Here is a 19,926-nt window from a genome sequence, read left to right on the forward strand (position 1 = left end):
CCCCCCACGTCCGCCGCCCACCCCTTTTCCCCCTCACTGTAGCCTATATGTTTCTTTTCCCTTTTTACCTCCTTTAGGATGAATTCCTGTTCTGTTCTTTGACTATATAGAAGTGTCTATTTGTACGTCTCTAAATGTTTTGATGAATTGAACATGGACGTGGACCCTCTTGTAAACAAGTGTAATGCTTAATTGGGTCGTCCACTCACAGTAAACAGTCTTTGTATTGAGTTTGTGCTTGAAATGTACTGTAATTCTGCAAACTGTTAATAAATATCTCAATCAATCAATCAAACTTGTTGCCACGGAAACGGTCGACAGCGTGACGCCAGGCCACATCACCAGTATAAAGTATGGCGAGCACTAGAGCAGACTCAGCAGAGACTCTGAAGAGTCAGTCAGTCAGAAGAAGAAGAACAATAACATAACATACTACAAGTAAATATATCATACAGTAAGTAAGTAGGCTATCCTATAGCGAGTAAGTATAATAAAAGGGAGGTAGGCCTACCCTAACTAAAATACTGGGCTCAAGCCTAAGCTATCCAACTCCCTCCCCCAACGCCTAAAAGGCAAGATACAGATCCTCTCTAAACTATAAGACCTCCTCAAGGAGTCTCTTACACAGCCCACTGACAGCTCCCTTGCTAATACAGGAAATCGACATTATTTGTATGCCTATGGTTATGTTATGTAGGCTATCTACTACAGTATAATAACTGGTTATTACTACCAGTAGGTGGCGCTATTTCCCCCATGTTTATAACAACAGGAAGTTTAGTAGAACATAATCTCCACATCATCATATCCGCTGCTAGCGAAGAACAGGGAGAACAGAGCAACTTTCTGCTGTGAGTGTTTACATTTTTATACATGTCTGTCTCTGAGTTTGATTTTATTTTTGCTCTCTGGTGTATACGAAACAACCCGAAGCGAAGCGACGTCCTTGGATATAAAGGCAAAAACAATATACCGGTAGACTATATTTGATTAGTAGCGGCTAGGTATTCGTATCAGTGATGCTAGTTATGCTGCCGCTGATCAACAACAAACGAGTAAGGAAGGGTGTTATATTACTGAGATATAATTATGTGTGGTGGATACTGGATAGTCATATCCACACCCTGTTCTGAGTAGAGTACTGTAACGTTATAAGAAGTGTACTGTCTTGAGCTGATGTGGCAGACTGGCAGTGACTTCACTATCGTGACCAACATTTTCCATTGCCATTTTCTACTGCCTGTAATTAACAGAACATATACTGCAGTCTAAATCCTATAACTGGACTCATCAGGCTCTGAGTCCAGTTAGTATTTAAAATAGCCTATAAATTACAAAACTTGCTTTGAAACAATACAAAGAGTGTTTTATTGTTTGTTACAATAATTAACATAGGATGATGCTTTAGTGTTTTTCTTTTTTTTAACAAGAAAGCTAGTGTTGCCCAACCAATGAAACTGGAATTACAAGAATTGCTGCTGTCTTGACCAAAAGGCACTGGCCTTAGAGCTAAAGCTGGTCTCCAAGCACCATAGGCTGCCCTAAACTATATGATACGTAGCTTATATGCTGCATTACTATATGTGTGTATACATACATACTGCCACATACACTGATGTGGCAGTCAGCTGACCAATTGGGTGGGGTATTTAAGCTCACCTAGACTGCATGCTTCTTCCTGCCTTCCTTCTGCATGGTTCCTGGTTGTTATGTGACATTTGCTCCCAGCACCACCGGTGGCGGTGGGCTCTGTTGTTTCTGTTCCCCATGGGGAGTTGTTATTGTATATCTATCTCCCTGCTTTTTATGTTTAATGATGGTGTTTAATTGTGCTGAGCAGGGAGAACACTTATTCTGATTCTATAATAAATATATTGGTTAAATCTATTTGTGAGTTATCTGACTGAAATACTTAATTGACTGGGATCTATATTCTGTTGGCTTTTGTCCCTCACACCAAAATATTTTAGCCAATAATCTGAGGTTAGCCAATAGTAATAGCCAATCTTCAATTTAACTTGAAGTTGTAGTCTCAACAAAACAATAAGCATGTCTTTTATTTATACTACAGGCTTCTAAATCTGCTGAATATTTGCACCAGAGTAGGGATCAACAGTAGGGATCTAGCAGAAGACAAATTCTGTGTATGTGTAAATGTGCTTTCTAGCCATAAATATACTTAACATGTTTGACCCATAGAGTTATATATACTCTAAGGTTTGACCACCAACTTTGTTTGGCCTCAATAATATTGTATTGTATAATTATACATATATTTCTTTACAGGAGTACATAGAGGCTTCTGTAGATGACTGCTGGAGTTCCGAAAGGAGAGAACTGCCTTGTAGACATGGGCAGCAAGGCACCATTTACCGGGGACGTGTTCACCGCTGATGAGGCTGCTCCTACTGGTGTAGGGGGAGCAGGAGTACTGGCAAAGTAAGCTTCCATTTTATTTAGTTCCTGTCTATTACATCTATGTGGTAAATGGTGCATTTATATAGCGCTTTTATCCAAGGCGCTTTACATAGATTCACCCATTCATAAACCAATGGCGGCGGAAACCATGCAAGGCACCAACCAGCACATCAGGAGCAATTATGGGTTCAGTGTCTTGCTCAAGGACACTTCGACACTAACTCTGGGGGAGCCCGGGATCGAACTGGCAACCTTGCGGTTACCATCCGGCCATCCGTTACCCCTGAGCCACTGCCGCTCTATGTGCATTATGTGTTCTATGTGCATTATTGTAAATGTTGACTAACAGACAATATATCAGTGAACATGAATACAGTATACCTGTACATTAAGTCAAGTGTGATCACGTTTACCATGGCTTCTGTGTGTCACCTCACAGGCTCCTGCCCAAAGGCTTCACAGTAGCCATGGCTAAGGAGTTTATGGACAAACGGAGGAAGTCCATCCGTCCATGGGCCGGCTTCGTGGACCAGCGCAAGTTCTCCAAACCCCGCAACTTCGGAGAGCTTTGTCAGAGGGTGGTGAGGAATGTGGACACCTACAACAGCAATTACACCTTCATCTTCCTGGGTCTCATCCTCTATTGCATGTAAGAGCAACATGGAACTGAATACTGACATGACATGGTGGAAGATAAATGCACCAGTGCACAGTAGAATGCATGTTGTGTACAAAGCAAACACTGCTTTGTAGGAAAGAGATATGCACACTGAGGACATGTGTATGGCAGCAGGAACATGAATCTTTAAAAAAGTATACAAACCTTCACACCTAGCTCTGAATGCCAGTTATTATCTGACCAGTGTTAAAAAAGACAATCATTGTCAACACCCATAATCACTCTCAGCAACAACAAAAAAGGTGCAGACATCAAATAACAGTACATAAATAATGCATTTTCACCATGCTGTTGCTATAGTTCATGTAGTCATAGTTTTTCATTTCCTACAAAGTTTGCTTACTCTCATCATATCTTTGGTTTTCCTTTTCCCCCTCCTCAGCTCTTGTAGATAGAATGGAATAGAATTCCTTTATTTATCATTGTACACTGTACAATTAAACTTTGTGCAACTCCTCAGTGGTAAATATAATATAGACATTACACACTGGCACACACAGACACAATCTGAGAACTGACTTTTACCATGGCTGTTTTTGTGCCAATAAAAAAAAGAATTGCATATAAATAAATAAAATCTCAAAAGAAGTATTTGCTTACTAGACCTAACAAAAACGACTGAAATGATTCAGAAAGAAATCTCTCAACTTTGAAATTGTTGCCATAGTAAAGATTAAACTGAACCTTGTCTATTGTCTCCCACAGCATCAGCTCTCCTATGCTGCTCATTGCCTTGGCTGTGTATGTTGGTGCCTTCTACATTATCCACCTCAAGTCCCTGGAGTCCAAGCTGGTTGTTCTCGGTGAGTGAAGCTGCCATGGATGACGGATAACATTTCTTTTTTGTTAGAGTTGGGTATCGTTGGGATTTGTATCTGATACAGTGCTAAAGTGGTAAACGATGCCTGAACCGATACTAATAAAGGCACTAGACGACGATATAAATGCAATATTTGCAATCAACGGTGAATTACATTGAGAACTGAATTTTCCCATTGCATCTCTCCAAGTGTATCCTGTTTCGCAAATTTGACATGTTCCACTTCCATACAAGATGGAATCCTTTGGAGTGAAATGCAGCCACACAGTCTAGAGTAGACCATTTAGCATTAGGATAAAAAAAAAAGCTGTAGCTCAAATGCTATCAGTGCAAGTTCATCTTTGATGCTGAGCATGCTGCCAACAAACACTCAAGCGCAGGAGTGGAAGTCCAGGAAGTGATGTCACTTTTATACTGATCACATGATTGACAGATTACCATGTTTGGTATCTGGGTTACATAGTACTTCAGTCCATTAAAACTGAAGTCAGGCTATGTTATGGGCCTGAAGTGTCTTCATAAGAGGATTATTCAACATGACGAGATGCATTCTCAGTGATATGGTTTATGTTTGCATCAGGTAAGGAGCTGACACTGCCTCATCAAATGAGCTTGGCCGGGGGTATTTCTCTCCCTGTCTTCTGGTTGGCTGGAGCTGGAGCGGCACTCTTTTGGATTCTAGGTAAGAGGTGCAACTGTTAATCGACCTTATGCATTTAATCAACTATTATTGAAAAATACAAAATAATCTTTCAAAAATATCTAGGAGCTCACGACATGTTCCATTCCTACGTGTTGTGAGCTGAACTGTGAGATGAACTATTTTCGCTATTTTGTGCATCAAATTATGACCGATGTCCAATTAATTGCAGGGTCATATCGACCGATGCCGATATATTACATTATATTTATATTGAACTCATAACTGAATTTTATTTATTATAATTTTTGTTTTGCTGGTGAAAGTAGATGGTAAGCCCTCATTATCAACAGCTAATGCTGTTAAAGAGACAGACATACATGATTTAAAAGATGAATATCAACTGTTGGCGGTTTCGAGTCCCTAAATTTAAGAAACAGACTAAAGAACTCTTTTGTACATCAGTCTGTCCTGCTTTTAAACCAAAATCGTTAAACCAGAGGATATGTTGTCGTTCTTGTCTGTTCTTGTGATTTTTATCCTGTAATGTCTTATCGTTTTGCAATTTATTGTGTCTATGTCTTGTCTGTATCTTGAACGGTGACGCCATGGACACAAAACAAATTTCAGCGCAAGCTGACAATAAAGTTGTATCGTATCGTAGAGAGACAGGCAGACTGGACAGCTTTGTAATCGGTCACATTATTATTTTGAGACCGGTTCGATACAGATATGGCATTATTATGGCAGATTTCCATCCATACGCTACCGGTTATATGGTGCATCTCCAGTTACTACTGTTCTTATCAGGGTACGGTGGCGCTGACTCCATGATTTAGTCATTCAATCAAATCCTTTCCTTTCTCAGGAGCAACGTTGTTTGTGATTGGTTCGCACGCTGCGTTCCGCGAGCTGGAGAACTCGTCCGACATCGATGAGCTTCTAATGGAGCCCGTGTAGAAACCCGGGGTGAGCTCTGACCTGCTGGAGGATGACCTCGTAAGCACTGGTCTAAGATCAGTCTCAAGTCAGACCCTGCGATAGCTCTAATACTGACGGGAGAAGGGGGGAAACTGATCCCAGTTCTGCAAGTATGGTAAACGTGTACCCGTATGTGTTCCTCCTCCTACCGTAATTTACGATGCACCTGGCTTTTATGATAGGTACAGTATGTCTATATTGCACTACATTCTATTGAATTAGATCGCTCCTTAATTAACCTGCAGGTGGTGATTCAGTCATTATACCTAGACTGCACTTTGTATTGTTTCTGAAATGGTTGTTACAGACTGCATAGCCCACTTAGAACTATATTAGAACTCTATTCATTACATATTAATGCCAGTACCCACCAACGCACAAATTGTGTAGTACATATTTCAGCACATTGGAATGCAGCTTATGCCTTCTCATTGTAAATGTCTCACCTTGGATGCCTCATTATTTGTGTCAAAATGTGCCCATGTTCCCTGTAGTACCTTATGGGCTGTTACTTTTATTTGAATTTTTGTTTACATTCAGTTCATGTATAAAAAATAATGCTGCATATGCACACTGATCCTAATTGAAAACACCTATGGATAACCATTTTTACACTTTAGATGTTTTTGCAATGATTGGTGCACAAATAAGAACGGATATATGTATGAGACATCCTGCAAGCTTTCTTCTATCGGATAGATTTGGGTATAATGCTGACTTTTCATATTAATCTGATAATCTTTTTACCTTTTACATCTCATTGTATTTTATATTTTGCAATCTATTATTTGTTTTCTTCTACCTTGCAGTTAAACATTTTGTATGTTAATAAAAAAACGGGAAGTGCAATAAAACTCCTGACATCTCATTATTTTGTCACTGCAGTAACCTGGCCCAGCCAGGCTGTGTTTGACCTCAGAGAAGGTAGTTTGTGTTTTGTGGACGAAAACAACGCCTTTACTTTTGCTTGTGCATGCAAGGCAGGCTACACAGAGTGAACTCGTAGGCCCTTATATCTTTTCTTTTCTAGGTTTTCTCCTCATTCTTCTGCCACAGCCTTGGAAGTAACCCAGTGGAATAGGTCAGTTCCAACCCCTTGTGGCTCCTTCCCCTCTCCCTGTCTCCGTCACACCAAACGCCGCAGTGCTCCACCATCTCCCTCTTGTCCCCCTCTCGCCACCCCCCCCCCCCCCTCTTCGTGTGACCCCCCGTGACCTCTGCTCTGTGACAGCACAGCTTGAGGACCCCATGCTCGGGTTGCCGTGGAGATGACCTTGGAGGGGCCCCCTTCACATACAATCATGCACACGACACACAAACACTCACACATGCGGACACACTCGCGTACACACTGCGGCAAAGGCTAGCGATCGATATTCTATTATACGGAGGGTGGTGGAGAGGGAGAGAGAGAGAGAGAGGAGAGCACTGCAGTGAGCTCGCTGTAGACACACAGGGGAAATTAGAGAGAGGGTGGGAGAGTAAGGTGTGTGTGTCAGTATGAGTGACAAAGACGGAATCGGTGCACATGTATATGAAACTGAGTGTACCCAGAAGACTAACTGTGTGTGTGTGTGTGTGTGTGTGTGTGTGTGTGAGAGAGAGCGAGGGGGGTTGGGAGGGGGAGAATGCATGCATTTTAAGATGCCAGAAAAAGTTGGTCTTACTCAAAAGGGACATATAGGCCTACATGAATCTTCTCACAGGCCACTACGCGGCCGTGAGGGACCACCCTCTCACGCACACATAGCGTGTCTTTGATCTGCGCGCTGCATCTATTTATACTGTGCCGAAAATAGCCCACATGTAAGCTCACGACGCACTGTGGATGATCACGAGTTGTGATTGGCTATTCCTGGCACACGGCACCATTGTACGACAGATCTAGAGCTATAGGCACTAGAGTTTAATTTAAAATAGATGACCCTTGAGGGACAGTGAAGCGGTGCAATTCAGTGTAGTCCCATGAGATGAAAATAAATATATGAGGGGTTGTAGATTGTAGTACCTTAATTGTCAGCATTGCAATTTGTAGGATTTCCTATTTTTGGATACATGATTGTCATTAATTTCCAAATGGGGCATTGTTTCAGATTGAAGGGCCAATAACCTTAATTTCTAATTGTACAGTGGTGTTTTTCACAAATTATATAACCTTATTAAATAAATGAATATAGTATTTTGACGATATTGCATAAGGTCTTGTTTCATATGGCAGCTTCTGTCTGTCTCTCTGTGTGTGTGTGTGTGTGTGTGTGTGTGTGTGTGTGTGTGTGTGTGTGTGTGTGTGTGTGTGTGTGTGTGTGTGTGTGTGTGTGTGTGTGCCCCGATAGGTAGGAAAGTAGGTAGGTAGGTTAATTCAATAATTTGCTGCATATAATCGTAAAGTCTCTAATTGTAATAACTATTAATGTATCATCGCATAGTAGAATATAATTACATGAGCATTACTCCAAGTACATATCCGTCTAAAAACTGCCACAGTTTAAGCTTATAATGGTCCTAGACTAGTGAGGTTTATATCTGTGTATAATCTCCAAATATGAGCTCTGCAGAAAAAAACATGAAATAAAATGACCAAATTCCATGCAGGCCTACTATAGTTTATAGATTCATGAGACTGTCCTTGCTTGTGTGTGTCCTTGCTAAAAGTTTGTATGTGTTAATGTCAGACGAGGCAGACACATTTTCTACTCGGCTGTTTTGGTGCATTATGCTGGGCTGTTGCCAACTCTTTCTCCACACTTTGGTGCTGCTGCATCTGCTGCAGTGGACGTTCATATCTTTTCATGAACACTAGGTGGCGTCCAATCCTCAGATTTGAATTTAGGTGTCGTTTTGTGACGTAGCCTACATTCTGTTTTTGAGGGGCTAGCCCCTCATACAAATTAATGTTTGTTTTTAGTTAAACAAACATAAAAAACGCCATTGACAATGGACAGAGTTTGTTTAGTCGCTAACACAAACATTAAATGCCATTAACAAAAATGTTTGTTTTACATCACCTAATCATAGCAGGAGTTAGACTTTAATATATTAGTGGCCCTCACTTCACACAGGTGTGATTTTTTTGATTCAAGTTTGGTTCATAAAACAGTTTATAGATATGTTATTGTTTATATAGTCACCCAAAAGTGTGTACCGTAATTGTGATGTATTATTATTAAACAATATATTGGATACATTTTAACTGGGATGAAGCTGATGCTATTTGTGGTATACAGTATGCTGTATGGTATATCAGTCAAGGTTAAGTTATGTTCAGGGTGTAGTGGGGGGATGGGGACGCGGGGGAGCGCCATCCCCCCACTTCTCTCAAGTCTAAAATATATTTTTTGCCAAAAATATGTTTTTGACTCAAGCATTGTAAACCCTGTTTCTAATGTCGCATGTTTCAATAGTGTGTCTGTGCGTGTTGCACACGTGCACGCAAATGCGCATGCATGTGTGCGTGCACAGGGTTTTATGGGGCGTCGCCCCACTTCAAAAGTAGCACTCAACACTGGGTACTGTCATACCAGGCCTGATGGTTCATCATTTTAGGGGCGAGGCCACTTTGCCTTTGGCGTTTTGAGGGCACAAAGGCCAAATGCCAGAACAAGAAGGTGGCCATCAAATAAAACAATGATTTTAAGTCGATCATTTTGAGATGGGGTTATTTTACACTTCCTGCAGTAGGCAAATGAGGGGGGAAAAACATCTCTGTAGGGCTTTCCGTTCAAGGGTGGTGCCAGGGTGCCGGTATGGGGACTCAGAGTGAGGATGCCCACTCTGAATCATTTCTGACGACGGAGACCAGGCCACTATGGCCAGGCTCAGAGCATAGCGGTTTTTTAAGGGCCAAAAGGGGACGGACATGAAATTATGCCGGCCCTGTGTCATGCGGTGCCATCTGTTTGAAAATCAGTTATTCCCTGCAACTGACAGCTCTGTGCAACTAAAGTGTAAATAAGGCTTCATACAGTAGATATACCGTACAAAGACAAATAGAAGCAGACATAGAGAGATGTGAACAGGAATAAAAAGAGGAATAACAAGCGAGATCATGATAAATTCATAAAAGAAGAACGGTGACAACTGAGTTTGGAATGGGAACAGAGTTTGGAGTAATGTTCTCAGAGACAGCATGCAGAGATAAAGACACACAGACAGATCTGGTTTGTATTAAATGTTCTAGATGTTTTTATTGGTGTTGGTTTCGTTTTTCTTTCACACACACATGTTCTACTAGTTGTCGTGTAACTGGAGGTTGTTGTTTATTGTATTTTTTTTTCTCCACTTTATTATTATTTCTTTTAATCTCTTCACTCTCAGCCCCTAACTGCCATCAGAGTTAAAGTGACCCAGCCCGAGACTGCCGGCCCTTCACTGGTCTCCCCAACACACACATATACACGGAATGCAACAACCTGGACTGGGAACCCTGGACACATCAGACCTGGACCCAAAATAAAAGGGTCCGGATCCGGAGCAGTGTCCAGGGACTCCATCACAGGAACATCATCATCATTCTCATCATTCTCATCCTCATGGTCACGCGCCACCACAGCACAGCAGGCTGACTGTAATCCTGTCACACCAACACGCACTGCAGTGAGTAGGTTAGGAGCCTAAGAGCCTTGGTTTGCCGTCTCACGATCTCATGTTATAAACACAAGCTTAAAACCTGCTTTTGCGTCTACATATATATAGTGTATCTATATATATACATTGGCCTTGTTTCCTCTGAAAAATTCAGTGAAAAGAAGAATTGAAACCAAACAAAACAAAAAACAAAAAAACAAAGAGGGAGACAGAGAGAGAGAGAGAGGGAGAGGGAGAGGGAGCGAGAGGCAGATCCCTCTGCTGTCTTAACTGATGTGATTTGGATGTTTATCTTTGTTGTATCACACGAAAGCCTCTCTTTCTCTTTCTCTCTCTTTCACTCTCTCTCTCTCTCTCTCTCGTTTTTTGACACGTCTTTTTTTTTTTAGAATCATTTATTTATTGTTTCATTTAAATTCGGTATAGAATTATATAGTATTCCTAGAACACATGGACTGAGAGTCATAATGTTTTTTTTTTTCCTTTTTTTTTCCAACTTGGAGGAGGGGGCGAGGGTGGGGGTGGGGGGGTGTACCGTAATATTTTGTAACAAGGACAATGGTTCACACAGTGCACACAAACGAGACAAACAGGAGGGGGGGGGGGGAGGAGGGATGCGAGAGGAGAGGGAAGAGCTGGAGGCAGGGGGAGAGGGGGGGAGAGGGGGGGCAGGATGGGACACCATGGGGTGTGCTTTGTTTTAATGCCTAAACGAGGAGGGGGGGGCAGGAAGCAGCTCTCACAAACCCCCCTCCCACCAATAGAGTAAATAAAAAAACAATTGCATACAGAACAAAATAACGACAAGTAAACCCATTCAAACATAGCCCCCTCCCACCCCGACCCCTATATATATATATATATAAAAACAAAACAAAAAAAACAACGTAGTCGCTGGAGAAAGAAATGTACAGTATAAGGTGAAAGAGAGAGAGAGAGAGAGAGAAAAATAAGGTGAGGAAGGGAGATGACCGCCTCTCCTCTGCCCTCCCACGGAGAGGCGGCGAGCCCAGAGCAGGAGAGGAGGCTGGCGGTGGCTGGAGTGACGGTGAGTGTGATAGGATCCCTTTTTCATGAATTTGTATCTGTATGTGTGCATGTGTGCGTGTGTGCGTGTGTGTGTGTGTGGGTGTGTGGGTGTGTGGGTGTGTGTGTGTGTGTGTGTGTGTGTGTGTGTGTGGTTGAAGGACAAGCCAAGGGTCGCCGGAAGGAAGGTAGAAAGGGAACAGGGGAGCGGGAGAGATAAGGGGGGGGGGAGCTAGGATGGCCCTTTTTTGCAGAGCATTGACACTCCCTTTGCACCATAGCTCATTCAAATCTACATACAAGAATATGCAGCTGCCGTTTGGTAAAGATATATCGTTTTTATGTACACAGCAGTGAGAGGACACATGCAAAGAGTATCATAGAGGGGGTGGGTGGGGAGTGGAGTTGGTGGCGGGTTGGGGGGGTGGTGGGGTGGGAGACGAGTCGACGTACGAAAGTGGTAAAGGTGCTTTTGCTGTTTTGTTTTATTAATCTTTGGGGCAGTCATGATGAAAATTGCTTGGAAGCAGTTGTCGTCTTTGGGAAGGGGGCGGGGTATCTGGAGGCGTGTCCTGTCGGGGACGGGGCGTTGAGGGCATTGGAGGTGGGTGGGGCTTAGGGCAGGGTGAAATAAGTGGAAGATGTAAGGGGTTTGAGTAAAGAAGCTCTCCTTCGATCAATAGTATGTCTCCCTTTCCACCCAACCTGTGGCAGGAGAGAGAGAGAGAGGGAGGGAGAGAGACAGACAGACAGACAGACAGAGAGAGATAATGGTGAATTAATCTGGAATTGAATCTTGTGTTGTTTAAGATTGAGACTGCTTTTCAAAAATGTCTGTATTGACAAAGAACAATTCTGTAATTTTGTTTTGACAAACTGAAAACATTGCCATTCTAAAATGTTCCACTTTGATAAAGTATGTCTAATATGTCTAAAATGTATGTCATCCCGGCCTATGACGTAATTAACCTTCACTAACCGACAAAGCATCCAAATGTGTGAAATTGTGTGCAGGAAACAAATTGAAGCTACCCTTGCAAAACCACTTGAACAAAATGTTGTGATGGTATTGCATGCAAGAGAGAGAGAGAGAGAGAGAGACAGAGAGAAGAAGTCATACATACCTCCAGGGTTTCGGCGGATGAGCAGTTTTCGAATTTCATCATAAACAAAGATCAAGAAACTGTACGGCAATGCACATAACCACCAGGTAGGCCTGTAGACACGAGGAGAGACAAAGGCACCATTAGACACCGCTGCACACATGTGCAATTTGTGCATGACATTAATTGTTTATTTGAAATTTGTATTATTAGGAGAAATTAGGGAGACTCCTGCTAGAATTAGAAGTGTTCATTTCCCTGATGAAGGCTTAACCGCCTAAACATTGGATTCATGTCTTAACCAGCTGCGTCCTAATAAAGTATTGGCCCTCTGGCTATATTGGTGTGTGCGTGTCCACTTTCTTGTTTTTTCAAGACTCCCTCTTCAAGTTCTCTCCTGTGGGCCGGCACCGCTAAAAAGGACTTTGGTGTGCGTTAGCATCCTAGCGCACAGAATTAGAAGTGTTGGCAGGTGTGATGATCCCATTCAGATATATAGGCTACTAGTGTTAATCACCTGCCGATTGGACTGGTGTGATCACAGAGGCTTAAGTTATGATCTAAAAGTGCATTAAAATAATTATAACTCACTTTAGTGGGAACATCCTGAGCGCTATATCCATGCCTGGAGTGTAGGACAGGAAGGCAGCCAGAGCCGTCTCCTCAAACAGGCCAAAGATCAAGATCTTGTTCCTGGTGGATGAAGAAGAGAACAAGCAGTCAGACACTCCGTGGGAGCAGTGGTGTGCACAGATAGACACTAGGTGGTGCTAGAGCACCTGCCCAAAACCCAACACGGTACAACAGGCGTGCTCTGACTCACTTCATGCCCTGCTGGAACACAGAGTTACGCCTGGTCTTACAGACGATCAGATCGGCCCACTGGACCACCACGATGCTGACGAAGAACGCTGTGTGGCAGGTGAACTCCACGATCTTTCTCTGTTCATATGTCTGGAAGCCAGGGGGAGGGAGAGGGGGGGGGGGGGGGAGTAAAAAAAGGATGAATAACAATGCAAACATACAGTATAGTGGTATACTGTATAGATGTCTGTCCCCAGAGGGGACCATGTAACTCTGAGAGTGTGAAAATGCAATGGGTCCATCTTTCAATTCTCAAACTTAATATGAACACTACTGTGTAGCCTATTGACTATATGTAGTGATTCACACAGCGGGCATTTTGGTCTCACATAATACTTGTGTGTTAGGAAAAGTGGGGTGGCATTTCATTAACTTAATAGCAAAATGCCCGCCAAGGGATTCATGGTGAATGCCTGCTATATGCACAAAGACAAATGGTATGGTACGGTTCAGTAGGAAACGTTTATATATCACAACTCCATTTTATGGGGGCAGTTTCACTGTTCAAGGATCAACCAGGTAGTTTCACTATTTATAATGACATTTCAAAGTTGTAGCACACATTGGTAGTCTTGAATAAGAATATTTAATAGAAAATGCATTTACTTTTTTTTTTTTTTTTATATTTTTTGTCCCACGATTTTGTAACCCATTTTTCACCCCTGTGTCAATCATCCTGTGATGTGATCCTGGGCTCTACACACCCTCCGCCAAGCTAGGGAGAGCAACGGACTTAACTCATGCTTCCTTGAATGCTTGAGTGTCCAAGTTGCTCCTTTACACCTGACAGGGGGGAGTTTCCCTGGTTGGACGTAGCGCGTGGAAGGAGCACGTTATTCCAACCAGTTCCTTTCCCCTCCATCAGGCGTCCCGGCTGGCCAGGGGGAGGCAGTTTAGAGACCAGGATTACTGCATGTTTTTGTGAGGGTATCTACCCTAGGGGACACGGGGAGAACATGCAAACTCCACACAGAAAGGCCCTTTCGCCAGAAAATGCATTTACAATATTCCCCAGGTTCTATGTTCCCCACTTACCTTAGGGTTTAGGGTTAAGTACAGAACAAAGAATGTTTGTTTTTGCCATCTTTGTTGAAGAGTCTGAGCAGTTTATTTTAGTTTAAGTTGCAAAAATACTTTGTCTTACTAGAATTACTAAAATGACTAGGTTAGGTTTCTGGTTTAGGTTTATTCTAAGTGGGGAACAAAGAACCTTTTTTGCATGGTGGGGAACATAGAACCTGGGGAACATAGGTACTCAGCCCTGTAATGCATCAGAACAGGATATATGCTTTAAAAACAATTAAAACAGACTTAATGGGAAGAATACATTTGTCTTTTGTTTTTTCATTTGTCAATGTGCAGCCCAGCCTCAACTTCCCGCAATCCCACCTGGCGTTCCCGACTGACTTCTGTGGTACGGTACGCTATCTATGGTAGGGTGTGGTATGGTATGGTGCACTGTTGTATGGTGTAGTATGGTATGGTACACAATACACATACCCATTGCTGTCCATAGCTGTCTTCTAGGTCGTTGCAGGTGCGGTCGTCCCAGTTCAGCCTGATGCCTACTAGAATAGATGGCAGGAAGCCATTTTCTGCCAAGATCACAAAGTACGCAAAGAAGCCTCCCAGAGCCTGGATCATACCTGCACACACACAAAAGGTTGACATTGTACATGAACCAGTTTAACAATGTAAATTGCCTATAGCTTTTTGTTTTTCCCCCAGACTCTTTGCGACACATTTTTCATTGATTGCTAATGCTATTCCTCATGATATATTACATGTGTATAGTCTATGTTTATTTTTCATATGACATCTATACACTACTGCATTATACTGCATGTATTGTTGTTGTGTACTTGCACTATTCTCACTAGGTCGAATTAAGTGTTTCTGGTTGTCGTTGTGACATTGACTAGACAATAGACATGTCTTCAGTCCAGTTGCTCTTACCCATTGGTTCCCAACCTTTTTATACTGTACCACCTCAGAAAATATTTGGCTCTCCAAGTACCATAATAACTGATGTTAAAATACAGGAGCGTATACCTTTTTGTCCCATTTCTAAAGCCAACAAAGCTCTGACAAAACTCTATCTCATCACTAATCACTAACACAACTGATGATATTTCAAATGTGATTAATCCATTCTCAAATCTTCGGCTAGGTGTGCTGTCATGCTCATTTCAGCACGGCTGGATAGCCTATTGCTTGGTCAGAAGAACTGCTTGTAGTAGATATAAATATTTCATTCCACTTTTGTCTTTTTTCTCCTTTTTTGGGCGACTCCTCTGTGTATCACCAGAGGGGGGGGGGGGGGGGGGCTCAAGTACCACCAGTGGTACCAGAAACAGTGGTGGGGGAAACCTCTGCACTTACCAATCTGTCCATAGGCAATGCTGATCAGCCTCTCGTTCACCAGCTTGTCCCTGAGTGGGTTCCTGGGCTGACGCTTCATGATGTCGCTCTCAGCTGCCTCATAGGCCAGAGAGATGGCTGGTACCTGGAGAAGGCGGGAAGCATTAACATCTTATTCTAGTCTTGTATGTACGTGTGTGACAATGGCATGATAGAAGGGCAATGTAGAGGAATGGGATCATTTATACTATGAAGTCTGAGATGCCAAGGGTCTGGAAACAGCATGACGTAAAAACAGTATTTTTGAGATGTTTTGAGCTGATCCTTTTCTGTTGGATTATTATCCCCCCCCCCCCTTTAAATTGATTATGCATGCATGAAGCACTGAATATTTTCTGAATATTTCAGTATTCTGTGAACACTAAACTGAGTTAATTGTCTGTGTTTGATGCATAAAACATGTTGTACTACTGTATATTGTATTGTTTACTATGTAAACGTGGGCCTGTGAAGCCCCCTGGGACTGTAGCAGCGATTAGGGGCTGTACAAGTAAAGAACCATGTGACATGATACAGGTACTGTATGAGTGTATGAGCGGTTGTCTCACCATGTCCGTTCCCAAGTCGATACAGAGGATGGTGATGGTGCCCAGGGGCAGGGGGATGTTGATCATGATGAAGAACAGGAAGGGGGTGATCTCTGGGATGTTACTGGTCAGGGTGTAGGCGATGGACTTCTTCAGGTTGTCAAAGATCAGACGACCTGCAGACAGAAGGGAACACGAATCAGATCCTCGACTCTGTTATTCCACTCATTCTGAAGCCTCATCTTGCCTCATGTCCACCTTCTGTTCTTTATTCTGAAGCCTCATCTTGCCTCATGTCCACCTTCTATTCTTTGGCCTGCTGTCTTCACCTGGCCTGTTGAGGATTGTCGGAACCTTGCACTTGCCAATATTGATTGCTGATTATTATGACTAATAGTGATCTACGAACAAGTGATTCTTCCGTCTCACAGAATCTTTACATACATCTCTCCATGTAGAAAACAAAATGCCTACCTCTTTTCTCATCAATCCATTTATTTCTTTGCCTGTGCCTCTCTCTCTCTCTCTCTCTCTCTCTCTCTCTCTCTCTCTCTCTGTCTGTCTCTCTCTCTCTCTCTCTCTCTCTCTCTCTCTGTGTGTGTCTCTGTGTTTTTCTGTTGCTCACCCTCTTCCACTCCTGTGACAATAGAGGCAAAGTTGTCATCGAGCAGGATCATGTCAGCAGCCTGTTTGGACACATCGGAGCCAGAGATTCCCATGGCTACACCGATATCAGCCTTCTTCAGGGCAGGGGAGTCATTCACACCATCACCTGTCACAGCCACGATAGCACCCTGAATGACAGAGAGAGAGAGAGAGAGAGAGAGAGAGAGAGAGAGAGAGAGAGAAAGAGAAGGGAGAGGAGTCAGTGAGACAATGAGCTTGTCTGTCACTGCCTTGCTCTTATCAGTGGGAGGCAGCCGGGAGACTCCCTTTCACTTTGAATTTAGCTCGTGTAAAATTAGTAATTAAAAAGCAAAGCACACAATCCACTACACTTTTTCTTTTTTTGTTTACTTTGTTTGCTTTGCATGAGACAGTGATTTGTAAGTGCAAGATGAAGACAATATGGCAAGTGAATTCAACGTGAAAACATGTGTAGCTTGGAGGCAGAGGCCCAGACTACGCGCGACAACAAGTGAAAGATTATTGTGTGAAGTGTGATTTACTCAATACGTTTACCTAAAAAACGTAGGTAAAATATAGATGTTGCTTATACTGTAAGATGCATTCCATTAAAACGGTGCGTATACCATTCGCTGGCAGCCCTCTACGATGATGAGCTTCTGCTGTGGGGAAGTCCTGGCGAACACGATCTCTGTGTGGTTCCTCAGAATGTCGTCCATCTGGTCCTGGGACAGCTCCTTCAGGTCGGTACCGTGGATCACACATGCCTTGGCATCCCTGCACACGCAAACAATTACGGTTTGACATTAGTAGTGAACACTGACTGTCCCATAATGCCATATGCGTACGTGCGTGCGTGAGCGTGTGTGAGTGAGTGCCTCTAACCTGGGGTTGACCTGGCTGACAGGAATGTTGAGACGGGCAGCGATGTCCTCCACTGTCTCATTGCCCTCGGAGATGATGCCCACCCCTTTGGCAATGGCCTTGGCCGTGATTGGATGATCACCAGTGACCATGATTACCTAAAACATGGGTCATAAATGTCAAAGAACATGGCTAGGATTTGTGTTTCTTAACAGAGTAACCAACCTCTGTCATAGCAATGCATTTGCAGCCATTTAATGGACAAACAGCCGTTATACCGCTCTTGTCAATTGCTAACACAATCAAATCAAATCAAATCACGCTTACCTTGATACCAGCAGATCGGCATTTGCCCACAGCGTCTGGCACGGCAGCACGGGGAGGGTCAATCATGGACATGAGGCCGACGAAGCACAAGTTGTCTGTCTGGAAGTTCACGTCGTCACAGTCGAAGGCAAAGCCCTTGGGGTATTGGTCCTCTGGCATCAACAGGTGGCACATGCCTGCAGGGAAACAGGGGTAGGAGTCAGAGAGGTCTGAGTCACAGCCTCCCTCTGATTCAAGATGCCCACATGACATGTATTAGTTGCACGCGCGAGCGTCGTGCACTGTGGGAATATAGCAGTATCTCCTGAGCAGCGTTGCATTGCTGATTTGATCTTTTAAAGATGCCACGCGCGTGCGTCGCTTAACACCTACACTACAGGTCACACAATGGGGTCATTGACATATGCATTTATAGGCTCATTCCTATGTTAATGCACGCAGGTGAGGCAGTCGGCAGCCCTTCATAAATGCATGTCTGAAACCGAGCCGAGAGCATGGAAACAAATTCCAGAACTGTGCGGTGAAATATCGCTTGGTTCTCGTAGTCAAAAAGTGCCACTCTCTCTCTATCTCTCACCACCGCCCCCCCTCCCCCTCCACAACTGATTCATTGCTCTGCCCTCACCCCCCCACCACCACCAACATCACTGATTCATTGCTTTTTATGTATTTGATGCTTTTTTTTAAATGTATTTGATGTATTACCATGACTTTTGTTCCTGCTTTACTGTAAATTGCTCTGGATTAAGAGCGTCTGCTAAAAGCCCAAATTGTAAATGGCTCTGCCCTCACCCAGGACTCTGTCCCCACCCACCACCACTGTCACCCAGGACTCTGTCCCCACCCACCACCACTGTCACCCAGGACTCTGTCCCCACCCACCACCACTGTCACCCAGGACTCTGTCCCCACCCACCACCCTTGATTCATTGCTCTGCCCTCACCCAGCACTCTCTCTCCCAGTCCTCCCAGCTCCATGTATGCACTCTGGAAGGCCTCCTTCAGCTCCTCGTCCATGGGCTGCTCTTTGCCCTGCAGCAGGATGGTGCTGCAGCGGTCCAGGATCCTCTCTGGCGCCCCCTTCATCACCAGCAGGTAGCGGTTGTCGTTGAGGTCCTCGGTCTCGTGCACTGAGAGCTGTGGGGGCGGAGGGAAGTGACCAAGGAAAGGAAAGGAAAGGTTTAGAGTTACATTTGTACCATGCGACTGACAGTGTAGAGCAGCTGTGTCCAAAGTGCAGCCCCGCGGGCCAAATGCAGCCCCGGGCAAATTCTATACAGTATGGGACATTTTCACATTCAAGATTTTAACCTGGGCATTTCCCACCGTATAATTTGTCAGTGTTCCTTGTCATTTCTTTTATCGCTTTATTACTTGCTTCGTGGTTACATTTGGTATTGTGACATAAGGCTGAAAAAAGGCTGAGATACACTTTTTGTTCACAGCATACACCTGACAAAAGACCATTGATATTAAATATTGATGATAGTTAAATAGAATCGTTTAAATCCAAAGCTAAATTATGTAGTTGGCCCTTCTGTGTTTTAATATTTTCTAATATGGCCCCCTTTGAAAAAGGTTTGGACACCCCTGGTGTAGAGGGACACGAGGCATCGATTCATTGATTGACTGAAAATGTTATTAACAGTTGAATGTAGAATGGGTACAGTTAAACGAAAGTACAGGTCAATACAAAATCTGCTAAGATACATCAGGGTTCTCCATTTTCAATTCAGAACATTTAAAGACATACAGATAGATAACTCTTCATGTGACCATGACCACCACGACAAAACGTTTGTCTCCTGTCCAAAATGCAAGAATAAATGACTGAAATTCAGTCTTGGTGTCTGCGAACCATTACCGTTATTTATATGATATTAGACATACAGATATACACTTCTATGCAAAAATAGAAAATAAGGGAAAACATGTACAGTATAGAAAAATAGGGGGAGGGGAGCCTTTGGTTGCTTCGCTCAAGAGTACCTCATTGCTTGATTAATTGATTGATTGATTGATTAATTGAATAATTGATTGATTGA

The 19,926-nt window shown here is 43.3% G+C and overlaps 2 protein-coding genes across 4 annotated transcripts in view; one reads left to right on the forward strand and one right to left on the reverse strand.

The window, feature by feature from the left end:
• Nucleotides 1-756: 756 nt before the first annotated feature.
• On the forward strand, nt 757-6,386 carry rabac1 (Rab acceptor 1 (prenylated)). The gene is made up of 6 exons (XM_083760320.1): nt 757-851; nt 2,287-2,439; nt 2,858-3,067; nt 3,803-3,900; nt 4,498-4,599; nt 5,426-6,386. The coding sequence occupies exons 2-6, from the start codon at nt 2,309-2,311 to the stop codon at nt 5,515-5,517; spliced, it is 633 nt and encodes a 210-aa protein (XP_083616446.1). The 5' UTR covers nt 757-851; nt 2,287-2,308; the 3' UTR covers nt 5,518-6,386.
• Nucleotides 6,387-9,696: 3,310 nt separating this feature from the next.
• The window catches only part of atp1a3b (ATPase Na+/K+ transporting subunit alpha 3b), a 34,284-nt gene continuing 24,054 nt past the window's right edge, over nt 9,697-19,926 (reverse strand). For all 3 annotated transcript variants that reach the window (XM_083760418.1, XM_083760417.1, XM_083760419.1), the window contains 12 exons: nt 18,826-19,018; nt 17,882-18,057; nt 17,576-17,712; nt 17,317-17,467; nt 16,689-16,857; nt 16,085-16,239; nt 15,498-15,621; nt 14,616-14,761; nt 13,075-13,205; nt 12,843-12,944; nt 12,273-12,364; nt 9,697-11,853 (listed from right to left, as the gene is read on the reverse strand). In XM_083760418.1, coding sequence (XP_083616544.1) covers nt 11,825-11,853; nt 12,273-12,364; nt 12,843-12,944; nt 13,075-13,205; nt 14,616-14,761; nt 15,498-15,621; nt 16,085-16,239; nt 16,689-16,857; nt 17,317-17,467; nt 17,576-17,712; nt 17,882-18,057; nt 18,826-19,018 — 1,605 coding nt within the window. In that variant the 3' untranslated portion in view covers nt 9,697-11,824. The remainder of the gene's footprint in view (nt 11,854-12,272; nt 12,365-12,842; nt 12,945-13,074; nt 13,206-14,615; nt 14,762-15,497; nt 15,622-16,084; nt 16,240-16,688; nt 16,858-17,316; nt 17,468-17,575; nt 17,713-17,881; nt 18,058-18,825; nt 19,019-19,926) is intronic.

Source organism: Protomyctophum parallelum, assembly GCF_964188405.1.
Source record: "Protomyctophum parallelum genome assembly, chromosome: 3".
Lineage (NCBI taxonomy): Eukaryota > Metazoa > Chordata > Actinopteri > Myctophiformes > Myctophidae > Protomyctophum > Protomyctophum parallelum.